The sequence below is a fragment of the Hylobates moloch genome, unplaced genomic scaffold, assembly GCF_009828535.3.
Source record: "Hylobates moloch isolate HMO894 unplaced genomic scaffold, HMol_V3 SCAFFOLD_22, whole genome shotgun sequence".
Classification (NCBI taxonomy): domain Eukaryota; kingdom Metazoa; phylum Chordata; class Mammalia; order Primates; family Hylobatidae; genus Hylobates; species Hylobates moloch.
Window position 1 is genome coordinate 20,517,608 of NW_026652297.1, and position 23,099 is coordinate 20,540,706.

Below are 23,099 nucleotides of genomic sequence, written 5' to 3' on the forward strand. Positions count from 1 at the left end.
TTTCAAGGCCAGGCGCAGTGGCTCATGCCTATAATCCCAGCACTTTGGGAGGCCTAGGGGTGCAGATCACGAGGTCAGGAGATGGAGACCACCCTGGCTAACACGGTGAAACCCCGTCTCTACTAAAAATACAAAAATTAGCCAGGCGTGGTGGCGGGCGCCTGTAGTCCCAGCTACTGGGGAGGCTGAGGCAGGAGAATGGTGGGAACCCAGGAGGCGGAGCTTGCAGTGAGCTGAGATCATGCCACTGCACTCCAGCCTGGGCGATATAGCGAGACTCTGTCTCAAAAAAAAAAAAAAAATGTATTTCAAACTGTACAGTCACCAGAAGTACACAGTTTTCAAAAATGCACACACTTCACTTGGCATCTCCAGCACCTTCAGCTTTCTGTGCCTGGTCTGTTTTGGCATGTCCATTTTCTGCAGGGTTATTCCCCTCCTTGCCAGCATCAGCTTTTCCCTTTTTCCCTTTGGGTACCTTCTGTCCCTTCTTTGCAGAGGCCTTTTTAGGCTTGGGCTCTGGCTTTGGAGGAGCAGGTTTAGCAGACAACCTCGTGGATCTTCTCTGTGGTTCGTCCTTCACCTTGGCTTTATCTCCTTTAGCATCTCCTTCAGCCTTTCTCTTGGGCATGGTGGCGGTGACGACAGCGGCGGGACGTAGGTGCTGGATGCGGGATGCAGCGGCGCGCGGGCTTTGGTCGGTCCGGGGGTCGTTCTCGCCTCTTCTTCATACTGCTCCGAGATCTGACTTTTTTAAGCCCTAGTCAGGAATATGCTGAGTCACCCCTGACTCCCACCTCTAGTTGTAACTTACATTGGTTTGTTCTTCCATTTACTTATACCACGAGTATTTATTGAGTTCTAATTATGTGCCCGGCACCATATCAGCACTGGGGACATGGATGTTGACATTGGACAGGTGACTACAGGGCAATATGACAGAGGCATGCTCACAGAGCTTAGGGTCAGGCTGTTGGTGGGATGCCCTGCAAGCAAAGACACCAGACAAGGCTTTCTAGAGGACGTGAGATGGGAACCCAGTTCTGAAATACAAGGCAGAATTATCTGGTTGGGGAGTGGATTTGTTTAATCAGTGGGTCCCTATTTGCCTAGACTTGTACAGGAGAGGAAGGTAGAGTTTATGTAAAACTTTTCTACTCCAGGTGTGGCCCACAGATCAGGAGTACTGGAATCAGCTGGGAGCTTCTTAGACGGACTCACTGACTCTCAGAGTCCATCCCAGGCTTACTGAATCAAAAGCTACAGTTTAACAAGCTCCCCAAGGCACAGGTGAACATTAAAATCTGGGAAACACTGATGTGGTGCAATCCCATTGCTTCACAGATGGACAAACCAAGGCCCAGAGAGCAAGTGATTCTTTCAAGATAATACAGATAACACAGCATTGACAGTAAAGAAAGAAAAGTCTTAAATCTAAATTCAACACTCCCCTTCAGTCCGATGGATTGACACATTTGCCAGTGCACCTACAACTTTCACATCACATTATGATGCCACATCTTTCTACCAACAAGCCCTTTGGCTATGCCTAGAGGACTCATTATTAGCTCTCACTGATCAGGTGAGAACATGGGGGCCCCAACAACTGACCTCTGTTGATACTGTTGTCTCTGATTTGGGAGTGTTTGGGCTGCTTTGTGGGTGTCTTTTATATTCTTCATTTATTTACTTATATGACAGACATTGCTAATTGTTTGGGCCAGGGAATATCAAGCCTTGAGCCTGGTTTAAGGTGCTTTGAGACCCTTACACCCCTAGACACCTCACAGAAGCAAATGTAAAGACTTTCTGAAGGAAAGTGCCTTCAACATAGGCCTCAAATCATTTCTACACATAGTTTTTCAAATGCAGTGTCCAGGCTGGGCACAGTGGCTCACGCCTATAATCCCAGCACTTTGGTAGGCTGAGGTGGATCACCTGAGGTCAGGAGTTCGAGACCAGCCTGGCCAACATGGTGAAACCCCGTCTCTACTAAAAATACAAAAAATTAGCCAGGTGTGGTGGAGGGCATCTATAGTTCCAGCTACTCAGGAGGCTGAGGTGGGAGAATAGCTTGAACCCAGGAGGCAGAGGTTGCAGTGAGCTGAGATCGTGCCATGGCACTCTAGTCTGGGCGACAAAAGGAGACTTTCAAACAAAACAAAACAAAAAAACCCCAAAGCAGTGTCCAGCACACAGTCGTAGATAACTCATAGAGTACAAGACTGGCAATTGGCAGGAAAAAAAAAACAAATAATAGAAACAGATCTGCAAAGCGTTCAAATATTGAATTATCAGATGTAGACTTTTTAAACAAATAGGCTGAATTTACTTTCTTTTCATTTTTCTTTATAGATTACGATTAACCTTGTGGAGCAGAGATAACTCATAGGTAGTGCACACAGAGTCAGCCTGAATTTTTTTAAGGCAAACTTGTTGATATATTCAATGAATTGGAAACTATGAAAATCAATGTAGTAAATTTTTTTTTTTTTTTTAATCTGAGACAGAGTCTCGCTCTGTCACTCTGGCTGGAGTGCAGTGGAGCGGTCTCGGCTCATTGCAACCTCTGCCTCCCGAGTTCAAGTGATTCTCCTGCCTCAGCCTCCTGAGTATCTGGGATTACAGGAACGTGCCACCATGCCTGGCTAATTTTTGTATTTTTAGTAGAGTCAGGGTTTCACCGTATTGGTCAGGTTGGTCTCAAACTCCTGACCTCGTAATCTGTCCGCCTCAGCCTCCCAAAGTGCTGGGATTACAGGCATGACCCACTGCGCCAGCCTATGTAGTCCATTTTTAAAAGAACCAAATAGAACTTCTATGAAAAAATGTAATAACAAACATATATGCATGTGTAAATACATATACAAATGCCTACATGCTAAGTTCAGCAGATAGGCTTAATGACAAAAACTATAAAACTGAAGAGGGAAGTAGGGAATTGGGAGACAGGACTGGAGAACGTGATTCTGCTGCAGGACGGCGAGCCCCATAATTGGGGCTTAGCCCTTAAGAGTTCTCAGCCTCACCTAGGAAAGAATTCAAAGACAAGCCTGTGGTGTTAAACAGCAATCTTATATGAATAGCACCTCTCCCTACAGAGCAGGGGTAACTCATAGGCAATGAGCCCAGAGTCTGCAATGTATGGGCTGTTGGCAACTCTATCTACTTGTACCCACTTTCAATTACTTGCATATTAAAGGGCAAGCTGATGCAAATTGAGGGCCAAGTTATTTAGAAAGATCTAGTAAGTTACTGCTGCTTTCCATGGCAATGACCCACAAAATTTGTCGTCATGGAAAGAGGCAGTAACTTCCGGGTCGTTGCCATGGCATTTGTAAACTGTCATGGCGCTGGCGGGCGTGCCCTATGCTAATGAGCAATGAGGGCGGCTAGGGATTGCTTTTGTCGCCATCTGCTGGTTTCCACCGGTGTCTTCACTTCATCCTGTGTGGACCACCTTTTGGTCAGCAGGATTGTGACCAGAAGACAAGTCCTGTCAGTCTCCTACCTCATTTCCAAGAGACAAAAAGATAGGATGTGCAGCGGAATAGAAAAAAGACTTAGAAAACATATTTTAAACATCTAATGAACATGTTGTCAGACACCCAGAAGGAGGAGTGAGAGAATGGGCAGTGACAACATTGAAGATGGAGTGGCTGGAAAGAGGACCTTCACAGCACCACCCATGCGTAAGGGGCTGCTGTAAAGAGACAGAGGTGGTCGCCATGCTCCTGCAGCCCAGTGGGTTCCTTTTTGGAATCAGAGAATCAAAATAAAAGGGCCGAATTCCACCTCCAGTCTCATTCTTGGCTTCGACATTTCCCCTCCAGATGTCTTTTTATGTCTTTTTCATCTATTTCCAGTAGGTCCTTATTCTGTGTGAAAAAATTAAAAATCCGGTGTTTATTTTGGATTTCACAGACACAGCAGGCACAGTCCCTAGACAAAAATACATAACTCAGTGCTCAAGAAAGAGTTTTGTGTTTCCTGGTGCTGTGGATGTTAGAGGCACCTGGGACAGGGAGCAGATCTCTCTGGAGTCTGAGTGGCAGGTCTGCTGCCTGCAAATGTGTGGTTTGTGCACCATACAAAGGTGCCTGCTAAGAGGACAGGGTCCTGAATTCCAGCTGTGGCTCTGCTTGACAAGCTGTGTGCTCCAGCTAGGGCCTAACAGAAGGCTGCCTTCTACCAAAGGTGTTACACCAAGCTATGAGGCCTGCATTTGCCTAGAGCAGGCCCTTTTTCTGTTTTGCACAAAAGCACTCATTGATTAATGGTGTTCCACCCAACTGTCCACTGGAGAAGTATCTAACAAGAGACAAATCCATTCTCAGGTACTTCGCAAAGGCCAACCAAGGCTATGTAATGGTGTGTGTGGGGTACAGCATGGTTGTAGGGTGGCCAACTGTGGGAACCCCACACTATGGAGTTCCCTGCCATGTGTGGCTGCTATGCTAAAGTCAAGACAGTGTCAGCAAACCCAGATGGTTGGTCATCTTACTCTTGGAGCTCCCTCAAGTTTGGGCAGCTTTTGACTGTCACTACAGAAAGGACTGAATTATTGGTGTTGCCCTTTCCCTTCCCCTGTTGTTCCCTTGCCTTGTGCTGACACTTACGTTTGTAGGGCAGAGACCATGTCGCAGCAGGAGGAATTCTCCCCATACAAACTTCTATCTCTGACCTTCTGGTTGTTGTACAGAAAAGTACTAATATTTTACGGCCAGGTGTGGCGGCTCATGCTTGTAATCCCAGCACTTTGGGAGGCTGAGGCAGGTGGCTCACTGGAAGCCAAGAGTTTTTTTTTGTTTTTGTTTTTGTTTTTTTTTGAGACATTCTCATTCTGTCACCCAGTGGAGTAGAGTGGCACAATCTTGGCTCACTGCAACCTTGGCTCACTGCAACCTCCACCTCCTGGTTCAAGCGATTCTCCTGCCTCAGCCTCCCAAGTAGCTGGGACTACAGGGATGGGCCACCATGCCTAGCTAATTTTTGTATTTTTAGTAGAGACGGGGTTTTGACATGTTGGTCCAGAACTCCTGACCTCAGGTGATCAACCTGCGTCGGCCTCCCAAAGTGCTGGGATTACAGGCAGAAGCCACCGTGCCCAACCAGCCTGGGCAACATAATGAGACCCCATCTTACAAAAAGTAGTAAAAATCAGCTGGTGTGTGCTTGTAGCCCTAGCTACTCAGGAGACTGAGGTGGAATAATTTCTTGAGCCCAGGAGTCAAGGCTGCAGTGTGCTATGATTGCACCACTGAAATCCAGCCTGAGTGCTAGAGCAAGACACTGTCTCTGTAACAACAACAACAAAAAACTAAATGAAAATATTTTAGGCCAGGCGCAGTGGCTCACACATGTAATCCCAGCACTTTGGGAGGCCGAGGGGGAGTAGATCACCTGAGATCAGGAGTTCAAGACCTTGCCAATATGGTGAGATCCCCGTCTCTACTAAAACTACAAAAATTAGCTGGGCATGGTGATGCATGCCTGTAGTCCCAGCTACTCGGGAGGCTAAGGCAGGAGAATGGCTTGAACCCGGAGGGGCAGAGGTTGCAATGAGCCGAGATCACGCCACCGCATTCCAGCCTGGGGCACACAGTAAGACTCCGTCTTGGAAAAAAAAAAAAAAGAAAATATTTTATGGTACTGAATTTCTTGCCAGTGTATTTTTCTGTAAATATTTTTATATAGTTCAGAACAGATTGTATAATTTTATATCTAGCTTTTTTAAACTTAACATTATAATGTGAACATTCTATTAAAATGTTGAAAACATTTTTTTTCTTAGACACAATGTTCATTGACTATATTCTATTCCATCATATAGCTATATCTTAGCTTGACCATTCCCCTACCAGTCATCTAGACTGGGGTCAACAAACTTTTCCTTAAAGGTCCAGATAGCCAGGTGCGGTGGCTCACGCCTGTAATCCCAGCACTTTGGGAGGCCGAGGCAGGAGGATCACTTGAGTCCAGGAGTTTGAGACGAGCCTGGGCAACATAGCAACACCCCGTTTCTCTTAAAAAAAAAAAAAAAAAACCGAAAACAAGATCCAGATGGTAAATATTTTAGGCTTTATTGGCCAGATAGTCTCTGCCCTTGTAGCATGAAAGGAGCCGTAAGCCATAAACAATACATATATGGGTGTGGCTGTATTTAACACAACTTTACCAAAATAAAAGGAGGACTAGATGATTCTGTGGGTCATGTAACAGAGTCCAAAGAGTGTACCACTCACTGCATGACATCTAATAAGTCAAGAGACAAGGGGTTGAGGCAAGGAAAGTGAATTTTATTCAGAGAGCCAGCAAACCAAGAAAATGGAAGAGTAATGTCCTAAAGAACCATTTTTAAGTCAATACAAATTTCAGGCTCCTTTTATGTGAGAGGAAGGGGGAAGAGGGAGGGAGTTGAGGTCAAGAAGTGGCCAGTGATCACATCTGGGTGGCAGCAAGGGTCCAAGGAGGTGGTGACACTTTGTCCTTGGTCAGGTCACAACGCTCTTACAAATCTTTAACATAACGTTATTACTTGCATACATCCTCCTTATCTCCTCAGGGGTTAGTTTTGGGGGAGGCACTATTACCATCCTTGCTTTAAACTATAAACTAAATTCCTCCTATAGTTAGCTTGGCCTATGTGCAGAGATAAGCAAAAGCAGTTCACCTAAAAGATACAGGTTATTGCTGCAGGGGGGTTAGGAGCAAAATGGAGTTAGTCACGCTAGGCCTCCTTGTCACTGTTATAGCCATAGCTTGTGGGTCTCTGGTTTAGACTATTTATAATGTTTGGTACTATAAATAATGCAGCTAATGAACAACTTTGTGAAGAAGTCCTTGAATATGTCAGATATCTCTTAGGAAACAATCCTACAAACTGAGTTACTACAACAAAAGAAGTATGGCTATTTTTAAGGTCCTTGATCCATAATATGGGATACAAGTTGAAGTAGCTCTCTGAACAGTCACCTAACCTTAACTCAGCATCATTCTTGGACCCTGCCCATGTCCCTGGGAATCCCTGGAACTAACATTTCTTTGGTTCTTTTTTTTTTTTTTTTTTTTTTAAGGGTTGCGGTCTCACTCTGCTGCCCAGGCTGGCACAATCATGGCTCACTGCAACCTTGAATTCCTGGCCTCAAATTATTCTCCCTCTCACCCTCCCAAAGTGCTGGGATTATAGGCATGAGCATCTGTGCCCGGCCATTTTTCATTAGTTCTAAGCATACACCACCAAGTTCAGTTTTCCTGAGTTGCCTCCATTTCTCCAGATCATTCAGCCCCTTTACAATGGACAATTATGCTAATCTATTTCTGCTTAAATCATCTATCAATATCTATATGCTACCTTTTCCTTCCCAACCCAATTGTTTAAAGATGACAGACTAGGCCAGGCACCATGGCTCATGCCTGTAATCCCAGCACTTTGGGAGGCAGAGGCAGGAAGATCTCGAGCCCAGGAGTTTGAGACCAGCCTGGGCAATATAAGGAGACTCTGTCTTTACAAAAATAAAATTAGCCACACATGCTGGCACACACCTGCAGTCCCAGCTACTTGGAGGCTGAGGTAGGAGGATTGCTTGGGCCTGGGAGGCAGAGGTTGCAATGAGTCATGATCAGGCCACTGCAATCCAGCCTGGCAACAGAGGGAGACCTGCTTATTAAAAAAAAAAAAAGAAAAACAGACAGACTAAGCACGTGTACCTAGTTAGGCTCCTTCTGGAAAGCCCATGAAAATGACAGCAAAAGGATTTTTTATCACATAAACCCCATACAATTGATTAAATTTAGGAGAACATTAGAAACAAGGAAATTCTATCATTTGCAACAACATGGATGAAGCTGGAAGATATTATGCTAAGTGAAATAAGCCAGATTCAGAAAGACCAATATCACATGATTTCACTTATATGTGGAATTTTAAAAAGTTGAACTCATAGAAGCAGAAAGTAGAATGGTGGTTACCGGAGGCTGGGGGAGGAAGGGAGTAGGGGAGATGTTGACCCAAAGGGCACACATTTCAGTTAGCCAGGAGGAATACGTTTTTGAGATCCATTGTACATGGTGACCATAGTCAATAATAAGGTATATTTTGAAGGAGCTTCCGGAATTTTACCCCCAAATATGGCCCCCTGGTATAATGAGTAATTTGAATTAAATGTCCTTAGCGATCAACAGATGCTAGAAGAAACCTTTTCTCTATCTACATAAAGACCTAAGGGATCCACCAAGGAAAGCAATTACTAAGTTTTTATGCCATTTCTCCTATTAATCTGCATTTTGTGAGTGATTTTTTTAGTTATTCTTCAGAGGGCAAAGGGGAAGTTTTTTCCTGGCCCCTACAGTTTCTAAATTGTAAAAATAATAACAATAATAAATTTTTTAAATTAAACATTTATTTTTACTTTTTTTTTTTTTATTAGAGACAGAGTCTTGCTATGTTGCCCAGGCTGGTGTCTGGAACCCCTGAATTCCTGGGCTCAAGCAATCTTCCTGCCTTGGCCTCTCAAAGTGTTGGAATTACAGGTGTGAGCCACCATAGTTGGCCAAGAATAGATTTTGAATGTTCTCAATACAAAGAAAAAGAAGTACGTGAGGAGAGGGATATCTTAATTAGCTTCATATAATCATTCCACAATGTATACATCTATTACTATCAAAACATCATATTTATTCCATATATATAATTATTATTTGTCAGTTAAAAATACAAATTTTCATTAAAAAATTTGAAGGGCTAGAAAACAGGATAAATAGCAACTGACTTAGCAGGCTTGTGAAGCTGAGTCTTAAGCCAGCAGGGATGAAAGTCAAGAAGCAACTCAACTTGCATCAAGACTCCCATAGAGTTTTGTGACCAGGTTTGGTAGTACCAGCTACGTCTAGTATAAGTGGGGGTGTGTATAAGACTGAATACAGGAGGATTGGTTGGAAGTCAGTAAGAAGCAGTTAGAACCCTAAATCTCTCCTGCAAGTCCACACAGCCAGACTGTACATCCCCCACCCCAGAATAAGACTGTAAGTTGAAAACAAAAGGTCTGGATAAAGGGATACCAGGCAAAATTGGGGTTGAGGTACTATACTGAAAACAATATCATACTGGAAGATTATTTTCTGTGGTTCATATAATACAAAAGCACAGCCAGATATCCTACAAAGAAGCCCAGGTTCCAGACTTTTGATTGAGACCTGAAAAAGAAACAAAAAAGAGATAAAAGAAAACAAAATAAGTAAAAATAAATAAAATGAAGCCCATGTTGACAACTCCACCTCATGTGCTCAGAGCTTCCAAGCAGCTTTTAAGCTCTGCATTAAAAAAATATATGAATGGAAAACCAAGGGTCACCACACAGCTGAGAAAAGCTCCTAATAAAGATAGAGACCAAAACAGGAAATAAAGAAAAAAATAGAGGAAACGAGACTATGCAGACAGAAATTAAATATTAATGGACAAGAAGTTGGGCTCAGTTGCTCACACCTGTAATTTCAGCACTTTGGGGGGCCAAGGCAGGAGGATCGCTTTAGGCCAGGAGTTCAGGACCAGCCTGGGCAACATAGGGAGACCATCGCTCTATAAGAAAAAAAAAATTAGTTGGGTGTGATGGCATACACCTGTAGTCTCAGCTACTCGGAAGACTGAGGTAAGAGGATCACCTGAGCCCAGGAGTTCCAGGCTGAGGTGAGCTGTGATCACGCCACTGCACTCCAGCCCAGGCAAAGACACTTCAACTCTAGAAGAATGAATATGATTTTTTTGGATAGGGTTGAGTTTTTGAAGGCCACAGATCACTGTTATATAAAACATTCTCTTGTCAATCCCAAAAGAACCAATTTTTGCCCCCTTGGGGGACAACTGCTGCCCCTCTTAGAGACCCCTTCTCTACTGAAATGCATGCTTTAGAGAAATACATTGCATCTGTGAAATAATGGGTTACTATTTTTAAAATGAACACTGAAGTGAGAAAGAGAAGTAGCTCAGAGAAGTCTGAAAAATGTGTGGTATGCAAAATTTATCAGGCCCAGAGACAGAATCTTCACAGAATGAATCTTCAGTCACGCCTACCCCTCCCCAGAGAGTCATGCCTAGGAACAATTGTTTAAAGGCATTTTGTTCTTTCTTTCCTTCCATGTAGTTTCCAGACTGGCTGATAAGTTACCTAAAATGCTATCACAAGTTGCACAATATGACCCTCACCCACTATCTTCATGTTCCTGGAATTTGTGATACAAAGAACAATATATGCCAATTAATAGCTTATGTTCAATTTAGGAACTGCCCCTTCTTTTTTCCTTTAAAAACCCACTTGTTGGCCAGGCACAGTGGCTCACACCTGTAATCTCAGCACTTTGGGAGGCAGAGGCAGGCGGATCATCTGAGGTCACAAGTTCGAGACCAGCCTGGCCAACATGGGGAAATCCTCTCTACTAAAAATACAAAACATACCTGGGCGTGGTGATGCACGCCTGTAATTCCAGCTACTAATGAGGCTGAGGCAGGAGAATTGCTTGAACTCGGGAGGCAGAGGTTGCAGTGAGCCAAGATTGTGCCACTGCACTCCAGCCTGGGTGACAGAGCAAGATTCCATTGAAAACAAACAAACAAACAAACAAAAAACAAAAACAAAAACAAAACCCACTTGTTGATTGCTTGAAGCCAAGAGTTCAAGACCAGCCTGGTCAACATAACAAGACCCTGTCTCCAAAACAAAAACAAAAACAAAAAAATCCACTTGTAAGTGCTGCTAATCACAGCATATATTCAGGGCAACTTAACTTGAATCTGTGTCTCCTGGGCTGTAGCCCTCAAATTTGGCCCAAATAAACTCTCTGCTTATATTAATTTTGCCTCAGTTTATTCCTGTATGTGAACCAATAAAAAAAGAGCTCTTAGAATTGTAGTGTTACCAGAAAGGGGTCCCAATCCAGACCCCAAGAGAGGGTTCTTGGACCTTGCACGAGAAAGAATTTGGGGCAAGTCCACAAAGTGAAAGCAAGTTTATGAGAAGAAAAGAAACAAAAGAATGGCTCCTCCATAGACAGAGCAGAGGCATGGGCTGCTCTATGAGTATACTTACGGTTATTTCTTGCTTATATGCTACATATGGGGTGGATTATTCATGAGTTTTCTGGGAAAGGGTGGGCAATTTCCAGAACTGAGGGTTCCTCCCCTTTTTAGACTATGGAGGGTAACTTCCAGGCACTGCCATGGCATTTGTAAGTTGTCATGGTGCTGGTGGGAGTGTCTTTTAGCATGCTAATGCATTATAACTAGCATATAATTGTTACCAGCAGCAAAGCCATATGGGGCTGCAGCAACTAGATGCTTGCTTCCTCAGAGGACAGAATTCAGCCAAGGGGCAGAAGTAGGTTTAAGGCAGAGGGAGAGATTGAGACAGCTTTTAGAGCAGGAATGAGAGTTTATTAAAAAGTTTTAGAGCAGGAATGAAAGGAAGCAAAGTCCACTTGGAAGAGGGCCAAGTGGGTGACTTGAGAGATCCAAGCGCCCTGTTCAGCCCTTGACTTGAGGTTTTATACATGGGCATGGTTCCAGGGTTTCCACTTCTCTTCCCTTAATTGTCCCCTTGGGGTGGGCTGTCTGTATGTGCAGTATGTTTACTGAAGTTGTATGCATGCTCAGTTGAGGTGTTTTTCCATTACCAGTCAAGTGTTCCCAGAGGAAGGTCATATACCCATTAAACTCTGCTGTTTTGCCTCTTAGTGAACATGCCTTAGCCCACTTGCCCAACTCCAAAGATCTTACCAGGAAGCTGCTGATTACCAGTTTTCAGTGCTTTCTTTTCTTTTTCTTTTTGAGACGGAGTTTCACTCTTGTCACCCAGGCCGGAGTGCAATGGTGCAATCTCAGCTCACTGAAACCTCTGCCTCCCAGGTTCAAGCGATTCTCCAGCCTTGCCTCCTGAGTAGCTGGGATTACAGGCATGCACCACTACGCCCGGCTAATTTTGTATTTTTAGTAGAGATGGGGGTGGTTCTCACCATGTTGCCCAGGCTGGTCTTGAACTCCTGATCTCAGGTGATCCACCTGCCTCAGCCTCCTAAAGTGCTGGGATTACAGGCATGAGCCATAGTGCCCAGCTAGTTTCAGGTGTTTTCTATCTATTGGGAGATTGTCTTTCTCTGGCACTGGCTGCAACCAATTATTATTTTAGACAGTTTAACAACTGCCTGACCATCGTCTGATGGTCACCTGACATTCCTGGAGAGGGGGCCCTCCCCTGCCCTGCTCATGTCTGCCTAACTACTGACTCTAACATAATGAACAGTGAGGATGACCAGAGGTCACTTTCATTACCATCTTGTATTTGGCAGGTTTGGGCCAGCTTCTTTACTGTATCCTGTTTTATCAGTAAGGTCTTTGTGACCTGTATCTTGTGCCAACCTCCTATCTCATCCTGTGACTAAGAATGCCTAACTGCCTGGGAATGCAGCCCAGTAGGTCTCAGCTTTATTTTACCCAGCTCCCATTCACTTTGGTTCAAATGCCTCTGACAGTAGGGGCCAAGGGAAAAACTTCCCTTTTGTCCTCTGAAGGTTTACTGAAAAATCAACTCACAAAATGCAGATTAGTAGGAAAAAGGCATCAAAACTTATTAATGTGTACACAGGGGAGAATCAGAATGATCACTCAATATCCCAATGGGGCCCAAATACTTATATAGCCTTATTTGAGAGGGGAGAGAGGAGATGGGGAATATAGGTAATTCTGTTGAGGTACAATAAATGATTACTAGGGAGAATGAATGGATCAGGGAACAGAGATTAGCTTGTAAATGGTTCTCTTTGAAAAAAAGATTTTTTTTTTTTTTTTTTTTGAGACAGGATCTTGCTCTGTCCCAAAGGCTGGAGTGCAATGGTGTGGTCACAGCTCACTGCAGCCTTGGCCTACTGGGCTCATGTGATCCTCTTGTAACCACCCAATGGGTTCACCTTGCCTGCTGCCTAGACAGAGCCAATTTATCAAGACAGGAACTGCAGTAGATAAGAGTAATTCACACAGACCAGCTGTGCGGGAGACCAGAGTTTTATGATTACTCAAATAAGTCTCCCTGCGTAATTGGAAATAAGAGTTTTGTTGTTTGTTGTTGTTGTTGTTGCTGTTTTTGAGATGGAGTTTCGCTCTTGTCGCCCAGGCTGGAGTGCAATGACGCAATCTCCACTCACTGCAACCTCCGCCTCCTGGGTTCAAGTGATTCTCCTGCCTCAGCCTGCCGAGGAGCTGGGATTACAGGCACACGCCACCATGCCTGGCAAATTTTTGTATTTTTAGTAGAGACGGGATTTTGCCATGTTGTCCAGGCTGTTCTCAAACTCCTGGCCTCAAGTGATCCGCCCACCTTGGCCTCCTAAGGTGCTGAGATTACAAGTGTGAGCCACTGCACCTGGCCAGGAAATAAGAGTTTTTAAGGACAACTTGGTGAGTAGGGGAAAGCCAGTGAACCAGGAGTGCTGATTGATCAGGTCAGAAATAAAATCATAGGAAGCTGAAGCTGTCTTCTTGCACTAAGTCAGTTCCTGGGTGGGAGCCACAAGATCAGATGAGCCAGTTTATCCATCTGGGTGGTGCCAGCTGATCCATTAAGTGCAGGGTCTGCAAAACATCTGAGCACTGAACTTAGGAGTTTAAGGAGGGTCAGAATCTTGTAGCATCCAGCTGTATGACTCCTAAACCATATTTTGTAATCTTGTGGCTAGTTTCTTAGTCCTACAAAGGCTGTCTAGTCCCCAGGCAAGAAGGGGGTTTGTTTTGGGAAAGGGCTGTTGTCATCTTTGTTTTAAACTATAAACTAAGTTTTAAATTATAAACTACTTTTCTCCCAAAGTTAGTTCAGCCTACACCCAGGAATGAACAAATACAGCTTGCAGGTTAGAAGGAAGATAGAGTTGGTTCAGTAAGATCTCTTTCACTGTCTCAGCTATAATTTTGCAACGGCGGTTTCACTCCTGCCTCAGCCTCCTAAGTAGCTGTGACTATAGGCACATGCCACCATGCCCAGCTAATTTTTTTTTTTTTATAGAGATGGAGTCTCACTGTGTTGCCCAGGCTTATCTCAGACTCTTGGGCTCAAACAATCCTCCCTGCTCAGCCTCCCAAAGTGCTGGGATTACATGCATGAGGCACCACACCTGGCCTTTTTTTTTTCTAAGTTTTTTTGTTGTAGGTTGTGCTACGTTTCCCAGGCTGGTCTCGAACTTCTACCCTCAAGCAATCCTCCCACTTTGGCTCCCCAAAGTGTTCTTTGGAAATTGAGCCTGAGAGAAGAATGTTATCTTGTGAATAAGTCTGTTTAGGTGTGGTTAATTCCTTGCTCTTCTTTTCTGCAATAGATGAGAAAGCAGGAAGCAGAAGGAAAAATGATTGTTTTCCTTGGTGGGTCCTTCAGCTCTTTATGTAGATAGAGAAAAGGTCTCTTCTAGCACCTATTGATCTTTAAGGACCTTTAATTCAAAATACTCATTATACCAGGGAGCCATATATTGAGATGAGGATGCCTTGCCTGTACTCCTCCAGAATTTATTTTTTAATTTTAATTTTTATTTTTGAGACGGAATTTCACTCTTATTGCTCAGGCTGGAGCGCAATGGCGCAATCTCAGCTCACCACAACCTCCACCTCCTGGGTTCAAGCGATTCTCCTGCCTCAGCCTCTTGAGTAGCTGGGATTACAGGCATGCACCACCATGCCCAGCCAATTTTGTATTTTTAGTAGAGATGGGGTTTCTCCATGTCGGTCAGGCTGGTCTCAAACTCCCGACCTCAGTGGTCCACCCACCTCGGCCTCCCAAAGTGCTGGGATTACAGGCATAAGCCACCGCACCCGGCCAATGTTTTTTTTTTTCTTTTTTTTAAGAGAAAGAATCTTACTCTGTCACCCAGGCTAGAGAGCAGTGGAATTACAGCTCACTGCATCCTTGAACTCTTGGGCTCAAGGGATCCTCCCAACTCAGCCTCCTGAGCCGCTGGGACTACAGGTATACATCAGTATACATCACTATGCCTGGCTAATTTTATTTTTTTTGGTAGATATGGGGTCTCGCTATGTTGCCAAGGCTGCTCTTGAACACTTGGCCTCAGGTCATCTTCCCGCCTTGACCTCCCAAAGTGCTGGGATTACAGATGTGAGCCACTGTGCCTGGCCTCCTTCAGAATTTAGAAATATGAAAGCAGAAGTTAGGAACTCAATGAAAAGATTGTAAGTTGGACTGAGTGCTGTGGCTCATGCCTGTAATCCCAGAACTTTGGGAGGCTGAGGTAGGAAGATCACTTGAGGTCAGGAGTTTGAGACCAGCCTGGCCAACATGGTGAAACCCTGTCTCTACTAAAAATACAAAAATTAGGCAGGTATGGTGGCACACACCTGTAATCCTAGCTACTCAGGAGGCTGAGGCAGGAAAATCGCTTGAACCCAGGAGGTAAGGGTTGCAGTGAGCAGAGATCGCACCACTACACTACAGCCTGGGTGACAGAGTGAGACTCCATCTCAAGGAAAAAAAAAAAAAAAGATTGTAAGTTAAATCTCCTAGACAGCAAAACACTTGTCAGATAGTGAAAAAAGAAGAGAACAGATTGTAAATGTATAGCATCAGTTCAGTAGTTTCAACATTTTAATAAGGAGGCTGGGGGGCACAGTGGGTCACGCCTATAATCCCAGCACTTCAAGAGGCCAAGGTGGGTGGATCACTTGAGGCCAGGAGTTTGAGACCAGCCTCGCCAACATGGTGAAACCCCATCTCTACTAAAAATACAAAAATTAGCTGGGCGTGTTGGTACGCACCTGTAGTCCCAGCTGCTTGAGAGGCTGAGGCAGGAGAATCGCTTGAACCTGGGAAGCAGAGGTTGCAGTGAGCCAAGATCGTGCCACTACACTCCAGCCTGGGTGACAGAGCAAGACTCTATCTCAAAAAAGAATAATAATAATAATGAAACCACCTTTGCAAAAATTATAACAAAAAATTATGAGACAGGATAATTCCCTTGACCCCCTTGCAGTACTTGCAACTGGGGTGTGGCTTGTTTACTCGGCCACCTTGCACTCAAACCCCTTGTGAGAGTGAGCGAGTGCAGGAACTGGAAAAAATGAATGCGGGAATTGGCCAGTTGCTCCTCTCTGGCAGGAGCAGGCTCCATGCAGGCCCCATAACGGCATCCAAGCATGTTACAACCAATGCTCTTTCACCTCTGCAGTCTGAGGACAGCCAAGTGCCAACCAGCTCAGTGGAGGGTCAGGGTGGCAGCCCCCTGCCCTCTCAACACCCAGGTTCTTGTCCAGCATCCAGGAAGAATCAAGTCACATGAACAGATTGAAGGGTAGTGTATGCAGAGGATTTTATTGGGCGATGAAAGTGGCTCTCAGCGGGATGGGGAGTTGAAAAGGGGATGATGCAGGAAGGTGACCTTTCTTTGAAGCCGAGCAGTCTGAGGCCAGGCCCGTCTCCAAAGCCGCATCATCTGAACTTAGCCACATCTACCCATAGTCTCCAACATTCAGTTGCTTCTCTGCTTACTGCTCAGCCGCTTCTATCCTTGACAATCAGCCGTTTGTATCCCCGATGCTCAGCTGCTGTGTTGCTCTGCTAGCTGAAATCTTTTTATGAGCACAGGATGGGGAAATGGCAGGCCAAAAAGGCAACATGTGGGTGGAAAAATGGGGCTCCTGCTTTCACTTAGAGCTGAGGTTCCAGGCTTAAGGGTGGGGTTTAGCCAGCAGCCCAGCCCTTCTGTATCAATGGCAGTGGGGGAGATGTGATCTAGCCAATCTCCATCTTGCTTTTAGCCTTCTTTTTTTTTTAATCCTCCATGCACCATTTTTGTGCTCCACTCTACTAAAATTTTACATTGCAGAACAATTCCAGATCCTGTCACTTAGGTCCTGTATGTTGACAGTATTTTTTTTTATTATTATACTTTAAGTTTTAGAGTACATGTGCACAACATGCAGGTTTGTTACATATATATAGATGTGCCATGTTGGTGTGCTGTACCCATTAACTCGTCATTTAACATTAGGTATATCTCCTAATGCTATCCCTGCCCCCTCCCCCCACCCCACAACAGGCCCCGGGGTGTGATGTTCCCCTTCCTGTGTCCATGTGTTCTCATTGTTCAATTCCCACCTATGAGTGAGAACATGTGGTGTTTGGTTTTTTGTTCTTGTGATAGTTTGCTGAGAATGATGGTTTCCAGCTTCATCCATGTCCCTACAAAGGACATGAACTCATCATTTTTTATGGCTGCATAGTATTCCATGGTGTATATGTGCCACATTTTCTTAATCCAGTCTATCATTGTTGGACATTTGGGTTGGTTCCAAGTCTTTGCTATTGCAAATAGTGCTCCAATAAACATACGTGTGCATGTGTCTTTATAGCAGCATGATTTATAATCCTTTGGGTATATACCCAGTAATGGGATGGCTGGGTCAAATGGTATTTCTAGTTCTAGATCCCTGAGGAATCGCCACACTGACTTCCACAATGGTTGAACTAGTTTACAGTCCCACCAACAGTGTAAAAGTATTCCTATTTCTCCACATCCTCTTCAGCATCTGTTGTTTCCTAACTTTTTAATGATGGCCATTCTAACTGGTGTGAGATGGTATCTCACTGTGGTTTTGATTTGCATTTCTCTGATGGCCAGTGATGATGAGCATTTTTTCATGTGTTTTTTGGCTGCATAAATGTCTCTTTTGAGAAGTGTCTGTTCATATCCTTTGCCCACTTGTTGATGGGGTTGTTTTTTTCTTGTAAATTTGTTTGAGTCCATTGTAGATTCTGGATATTAGCCCTTTGTCAGATGAGTAGATTGCAAAAATTTTCTCCCATTCTGTAGGTTGCCTGTTCACTCTGATGGTAGTTTCTTTTGCTGTGCAGAAGCTCTTTAGTTTAATTAGATCCCATTTGTCAATTTTGGCTTTTGTTGCCATTGCTTTTGGTGTTTTAGACATGAAGTCCTTGCCCATGCCTATGTCCTGAATGGTATTGCCTAGGGTTTCTTCTAGGGTTTTTATGGTTTTAGGTCTAATATTTAAATCTTTAATCCATCTTGAATTAATTTTTGTATAAGGTGTAAGGAAGAGATCCAGTTTCAGCTTTCTACATATGGCTAGCCAGTTTTCCCAGCACCATTTATTAATAGGGAATCCTTTCCCCATTTCTTGTTTTTGTCAGGTTTGTCAAAGATCAGATAGTTGTAGATAGGTGGCATTATTTCTGAGGGCTCTGCTCTGTTCCATTGGTCTATATCTCTGTTTTGGTACCAGTACCATGCTGTTTTGGTTACCGTAGCCTTGTAGTATAGTTTGAAGTCAGGTAGCGTGATGCCTCCAGCTTTGTTCTTTTGGCTTAGGATTGACTTGGCAATGTGGGCTCTTTTTTGGTTCCATATGAACTTTAAAGTAGTTTTTTCCAATTCTGTGAAGAAAGTCATTGGTAGCTTGATGGGGATGGCATTGAATCTATAAATTACCTTGGGCAGTATGGCCATTTTCACAATATTGACTCTTCTTACCCATGAGCATGGAATGTTCTTCCATTTGTTTGTATCCTCTTTTATTACATTGAGCAGTGGTTTGTAGTTCTCCTTGAAGAGGTCCTTCACATCCCTTGTAAGTTGGATTCCTAGGTATTTTATTCTCTTTGAAGCAACTGTGAATGGGAGTTCACTCATGATTTGGCTGTTTGTCTGTTACTGGTGTATAAGAATGCTTGTGATTTTTGCACATTGATTTTGTATCCTGAGACTTTGCTGAAGTGGCTTATCAGCTTAAGGAGATTTTTGGCTGAGACAATGGGGTTTTCTAGATATACAATCATGTCATCTGCAAACAGGGACAATTTGACTTCCTGTTTTCCTAATTGAATACCCTTTATTTCTTTCTCCTGCCTGATTGCCCTGGCCAGAACTTCCAACACTATGTTGAATAGGAGTGGTGAGAGGGGGCATCCCTGTCTTGTGCCAGTTTTCAAAGGGAATGCTTTCAGTTTTTGCCCATTCAGTATTATATTGGCTGTGGGTTTGTCTTAAATAGCTCTTATTATTTTGAGATATGTCCCATCAATACCTAATTTATTGAGAGTTTTTGGCATAAAGGGCTGTTGAATTTTGTCAAAGGTCTTTTCTGCATCTATTGAGATAATCATGTGGTTTTTGTCTTGGGTTCTGTTTATATGCTGGATTACATTTATTGATTTGCATATGTTGAACCAGCCTTGCATCCCAGGGATGAAGCCCACTTGATCATGGTGGAGAAGCTTTTTGATGTGCTGCTGGATTGTTTGCCAGTATTTTATTGAGGATTTTTGCATCGATGTTCATCAGGGATATTGGTCTAAAATTCTCTTTTTTTGTTGTGTCTCTGCCAGGCTTTGGTATCAGGATGATGCTGGCCTCATAAAATGAGTTAGGGAGGATTCCCTCTTTTTCTATTGATTGGAATAGTTTCAGAAGGAATGGTACCAGCTCCTCCTTGTACCTCTGGTAGAATTCGGTTGTGAATCTGTCTGGTCCTGGACTTTTTTTGGTTGGTAGGCTATTATTTATTGTCTCAATTTCAGGTCCTGTTATTGGTCAGTTCAGGGATTCAACTTCTTCCTGGTTTAGTCTTGGGAGGGTGTATGTGTCCAGGAATTTATCCATTTCTTCTAGATTTTCCAGTTTATTTGCATAGAGGTGTTTATAGTGTTTTCTTATGGTAGTTTGTATTTCTGTGGGATCGGTAGTTATATCCCCTTTAGCATTTTTTATCACGTCTATTTGATTATTCTCTCTTTTCTTCTTTATTGCCCTTGCTAGCGGTCTATCAATTTTGTTGATCTTTTCAAAAAACCAGCTCCTGGATTCATTGATTTTTTGAAGGGTTTTTTGTGTCGCTATTTCCTTCAGTTCTGCTCTGATCTTAGTTATTTCTTGTCTTCTGCTAGCTTTTGAATGTGTTTGCTCTTGCTTCTCTAGTTCTTTTAATTGTGATGTTAGGGTGTCAATTTTAGATCTTTCCTGCTTTCTCTTGTGGGCATTTAGTGCTATAAATTTCCCTCTACACACTGCTTTGAATGTGTCCCAGAGATTCTGGTATGTTGTGTCTTTGTTCTTGTTGGTTTCAAAGAACATCTTTATTTCTGCCTTCATTTCGTTATGTACCCAGTAGTCATTCAGGAGCAGGTTGTTCAGTTTCCATGTAGTTGAGCGGTTTTGAGTGAGTTTCTTAATCCTGAGTTCTAGTTTGATTGCACTGTGGTCTGAGAGACAGTTTGTTGTAATTTCTGTTCTTTCACATTTGCTGAGGAGTGCTTTACTTCCAACTATGTGGTCAATTTTGGAATAGGTGTGGTGTAGTGCTGAAAAGAATGTATATTCTGTTGGTTTGGGGTGGAGAGTTCTGTAGATGTCTATTAGGTCCACTTTGTGCAGAGCTGAGTTCAAGCCCTGGATATCCTTGCTAACTTTCTGTCTCATTGATCTGTCTAATGTGAGAGTGGGGTATTGAAGTCTCCCATCTTTACTGTGTGGGAGTCTAAGTCTCTTTGTAGGTCTCTAAGGACTTGCTTTATGCATCTGGGTGCTCCTGTATTGGGTGCATATATATTTAGGATAGTTAGCTCTTCTTGTTGAATTGATCCCTTTACCATTATGTAATGGCCTTCTTTGTCTCTTTTGATCTTTTTTGGTTTAAAGTCTGTTTTATCCGAGACTAGGATTGCAACCCCTGCCTTTTGTTGTTTTCCGTTTGCTTGGTAGATCTTCCTCCATCCCTTTATTTTGAGCCCATGTGTGTCTCTGCACGTGAGATGGGTTTCCTGAATACAGCACACTGATGGGTCTTGACTCCTTATCCAGTTTGCCAGTCTGTGTCTTAATTGGAGCATTTAGCCCATTTACATTTAAGGTTAATATTGTTATGTGTGAATTTGATCCTGTCATTATGATGTTAGCTTGTTATTTTGCTCATTAGTTGATGCAGTTTCTTCCTAGCCTCGATGGTCTTTACAATTTGGCATGGTTTTGCAGTGGCTGCTACTGGTTGTTCCTTTCCATGTTTAGTGCTTCCTTCAGGAGTTCTTTTAGGGCAGGACTGGTGGTGACAAAATTTCTCAGCATTTGCTTGTCTGTGAAGTATTTTATTTCTCCTTCACTTATGAAGCTTAGTTTGGCTGTATATGAAATTCTGGGTTGAAAATTCTTTTCTTTAAGAATGTTGAATATTGGCCCCCACTCTCTTCTGGCTTGTAGAGTTTCTGCGGAGAGATCAGCTGTTAGTCTGATGGGCTTCCCTTTGTGAGTAACCCGATCTTTCTCTCTGGCTGCCCTTAACATTTTTTCCTTCATTTCAACTTTGGTGAATCTGACAATTACGTGTCCTGGAGTTGCTCTTCTCGAGGAGTATCTTTGTGGCATTCTTGTATTTCCTGAATTTGAATGTTGGCCTGCCTTGCTAGATTGGGGAAGTTCTCCTGGATAATATCCTGCAGAGTGTTTTCCAACTTGGTTCCATTCTCCCCGTCACTTTCATATACACCAATCAGACGTAGATTTGGTCCTCCATATTTCTTGGAGGCTTTGTTCATTTCTTTTTATTCTTACTTCTCTTCTCACTTCATTTCATTCATTTGATCTTCCATCACTGATACCCTTTCTTCCAGTTGATCAAATTGGCTACTGAGGCTTGTGCATTCATCATGTAGTTCTTGTGCCATCGTTTTCAGCTCCATCAGGTCCTTTAAGGACTTCTCTGCATTGGTTATTCTAGTTAGCCATTCGTCTAATCTTTTTTCAAGGTTTTTAACTTCTTTGTCATGGGTTTGAACTTCCTCCTTTAGCTCAGAGTAGTTTGATCATCTGAAGCCTTCTTCTGTCAACTCATCAAAGTCATTCTCCGTCCAGCTTTGTTCCATTGCTGGTGAGCAGCTGCATTCCTTTGGAGGAGGAGAGGCACTCTGATTTTTAGAATTTCAGTTTTTCTGCTCTGTTTTTTTTCCCCATCTTTGTGGTTTTATCTACCTTTGGTCTTTGATGATGGTGACGCACAGATGGGGTTTTGGTGTGGATGTCCTTTCTGTTTGTTAGTTTTCCTTCTAACAGTCAGGACCCTCAGCTGCAGGTCTGTTGGAGTTTGCCGGAGGTCCACTCCAGACCCTGCTTGCCTGGATATGAGCAGTGGAGGCTGCAGAACAGTGGATATTGGTGAACAGCAAATGTTGCTGCTTGATTGTTCCTCTGGACGTTTTGTCTCAGAAGAGTACCCGGCCATGTGAGGTGTCAGTCTGCCACTACTAGGGGATGCCTCCCAGTTAGGCTACTCAGGGGTCAGGGACCCAATTGAGGAAGCAGTCTGTCTGTTCTCAGATCTCCAGCTGCATGCTGGGAGAACCACTACTCTCTTCAAAGCTGTCAGACAGGGACATTTAAGTCTGCAGAGGTTTCTGATGCCTTTTGTTTGGCTATGCCCTGCCCCCAGAGGTGGAGTCTACAGAGGCAGGCAGGCCTCCTTGAGCTGCGGTGGGCTCCACCCAGTTTTAGCTTCCTGGCCACTTTACCTACTCAAGCCTCAGCAATGGCAGGCGCCCCTCCCCCAGCCTCGCTGCTGCCTTGCAGTTCGATCTCAGACTGCTGTGCTAGCAATGAGCAAGGCTCTGTGGGCGTAGGACCCTCAGAGCTAGGCACAGGATATAATCTCCTGGTGTGCCATTTGCTAAGACTATCAGAAAAGCGCAGTATTAGGGTGGGAGTGACCCAATTTTCCAGGTGCCATCTGTCACCCCTTTACTTGGCTAGGAAAGGGAATTCCCCGACCCCTTGCACTTCCCGGGTGAGGTGATGCTGCACCCTGCTTCGGCTCCGGCTCAATGCACTGTACCCACTGTCCTGCACCCACTGTCTGGCAATCCCCAGTGAGATGCACCCGGTACCTCAGTGGGAAATGCAGAAATCATTCGTCTTCTGTGTCACTCACTCTGGGAGCTGTAGACTGGAGCTGTTCCTATTTGGCCATCTTCGCTTTTAGCCTTTAAGCTGCCAAGCTAACTTTAGGAGACATTTAGTTTACAGTTTAAATTATAATAGCCCTTCCCCCAAACTCAACC

At 43.8% G+C, this 23,099-nt stretch overlaps 2 protein-coding genes across 4 annotated transcripts in view; both read right to left on the reverse strand.

Moving 5' to 3' along the window:
• Positions 1-310: 310 nt before the first annotated feature.
• LOC116462042 (non-histone chromosomal protein HMG-17-like) lies at positions 311-817 on the reverse strand. The gene has a single exon (XM_032754049.2). It carries the CDS (start codon positions 629-631, stop codon positions 359-361), a length of 273 nt encoding a protein of 90 aa, XP_032609940.1. The 5' UTR covers positions 632-817; the 3' UTR covers positions 311-358.
• Positions 818-3,380: 2,563 nt separating this feature from the next.
• METTL6 (methyltransferase 6, tRNA N3-cytidine) overlaps positions 3,381-23,099 on the reverse strand; it is a 51,118-nt gene continuing 31,399 nt past the window's right edge. For 2 of the 3 annotated variants that reach the window (XR_009211705.1, XM_032144265.2), the window contains exon 6: positions 6,074-9,195. The gene's annotated coding sequence lies outside the window, so the exon portion shown is untranslated. Of the gene's footprint in view, positions 3,879-6,073; positions 9,196-23,099 lie in introns of those variants that run through there. The other variant, XR_009211706.1, reaches the window with a different exon arrangement.

What these genes read in the sequence shown, in the direction of transcription:
- LOC116462042 (XM_032754049.2), bottom strand. Translation starts at nt 631, where the DNA reads ATGCCCAAGAGAAAGGCTGAAGGAGATGCTAAAGGAGATAAAGCCAAG.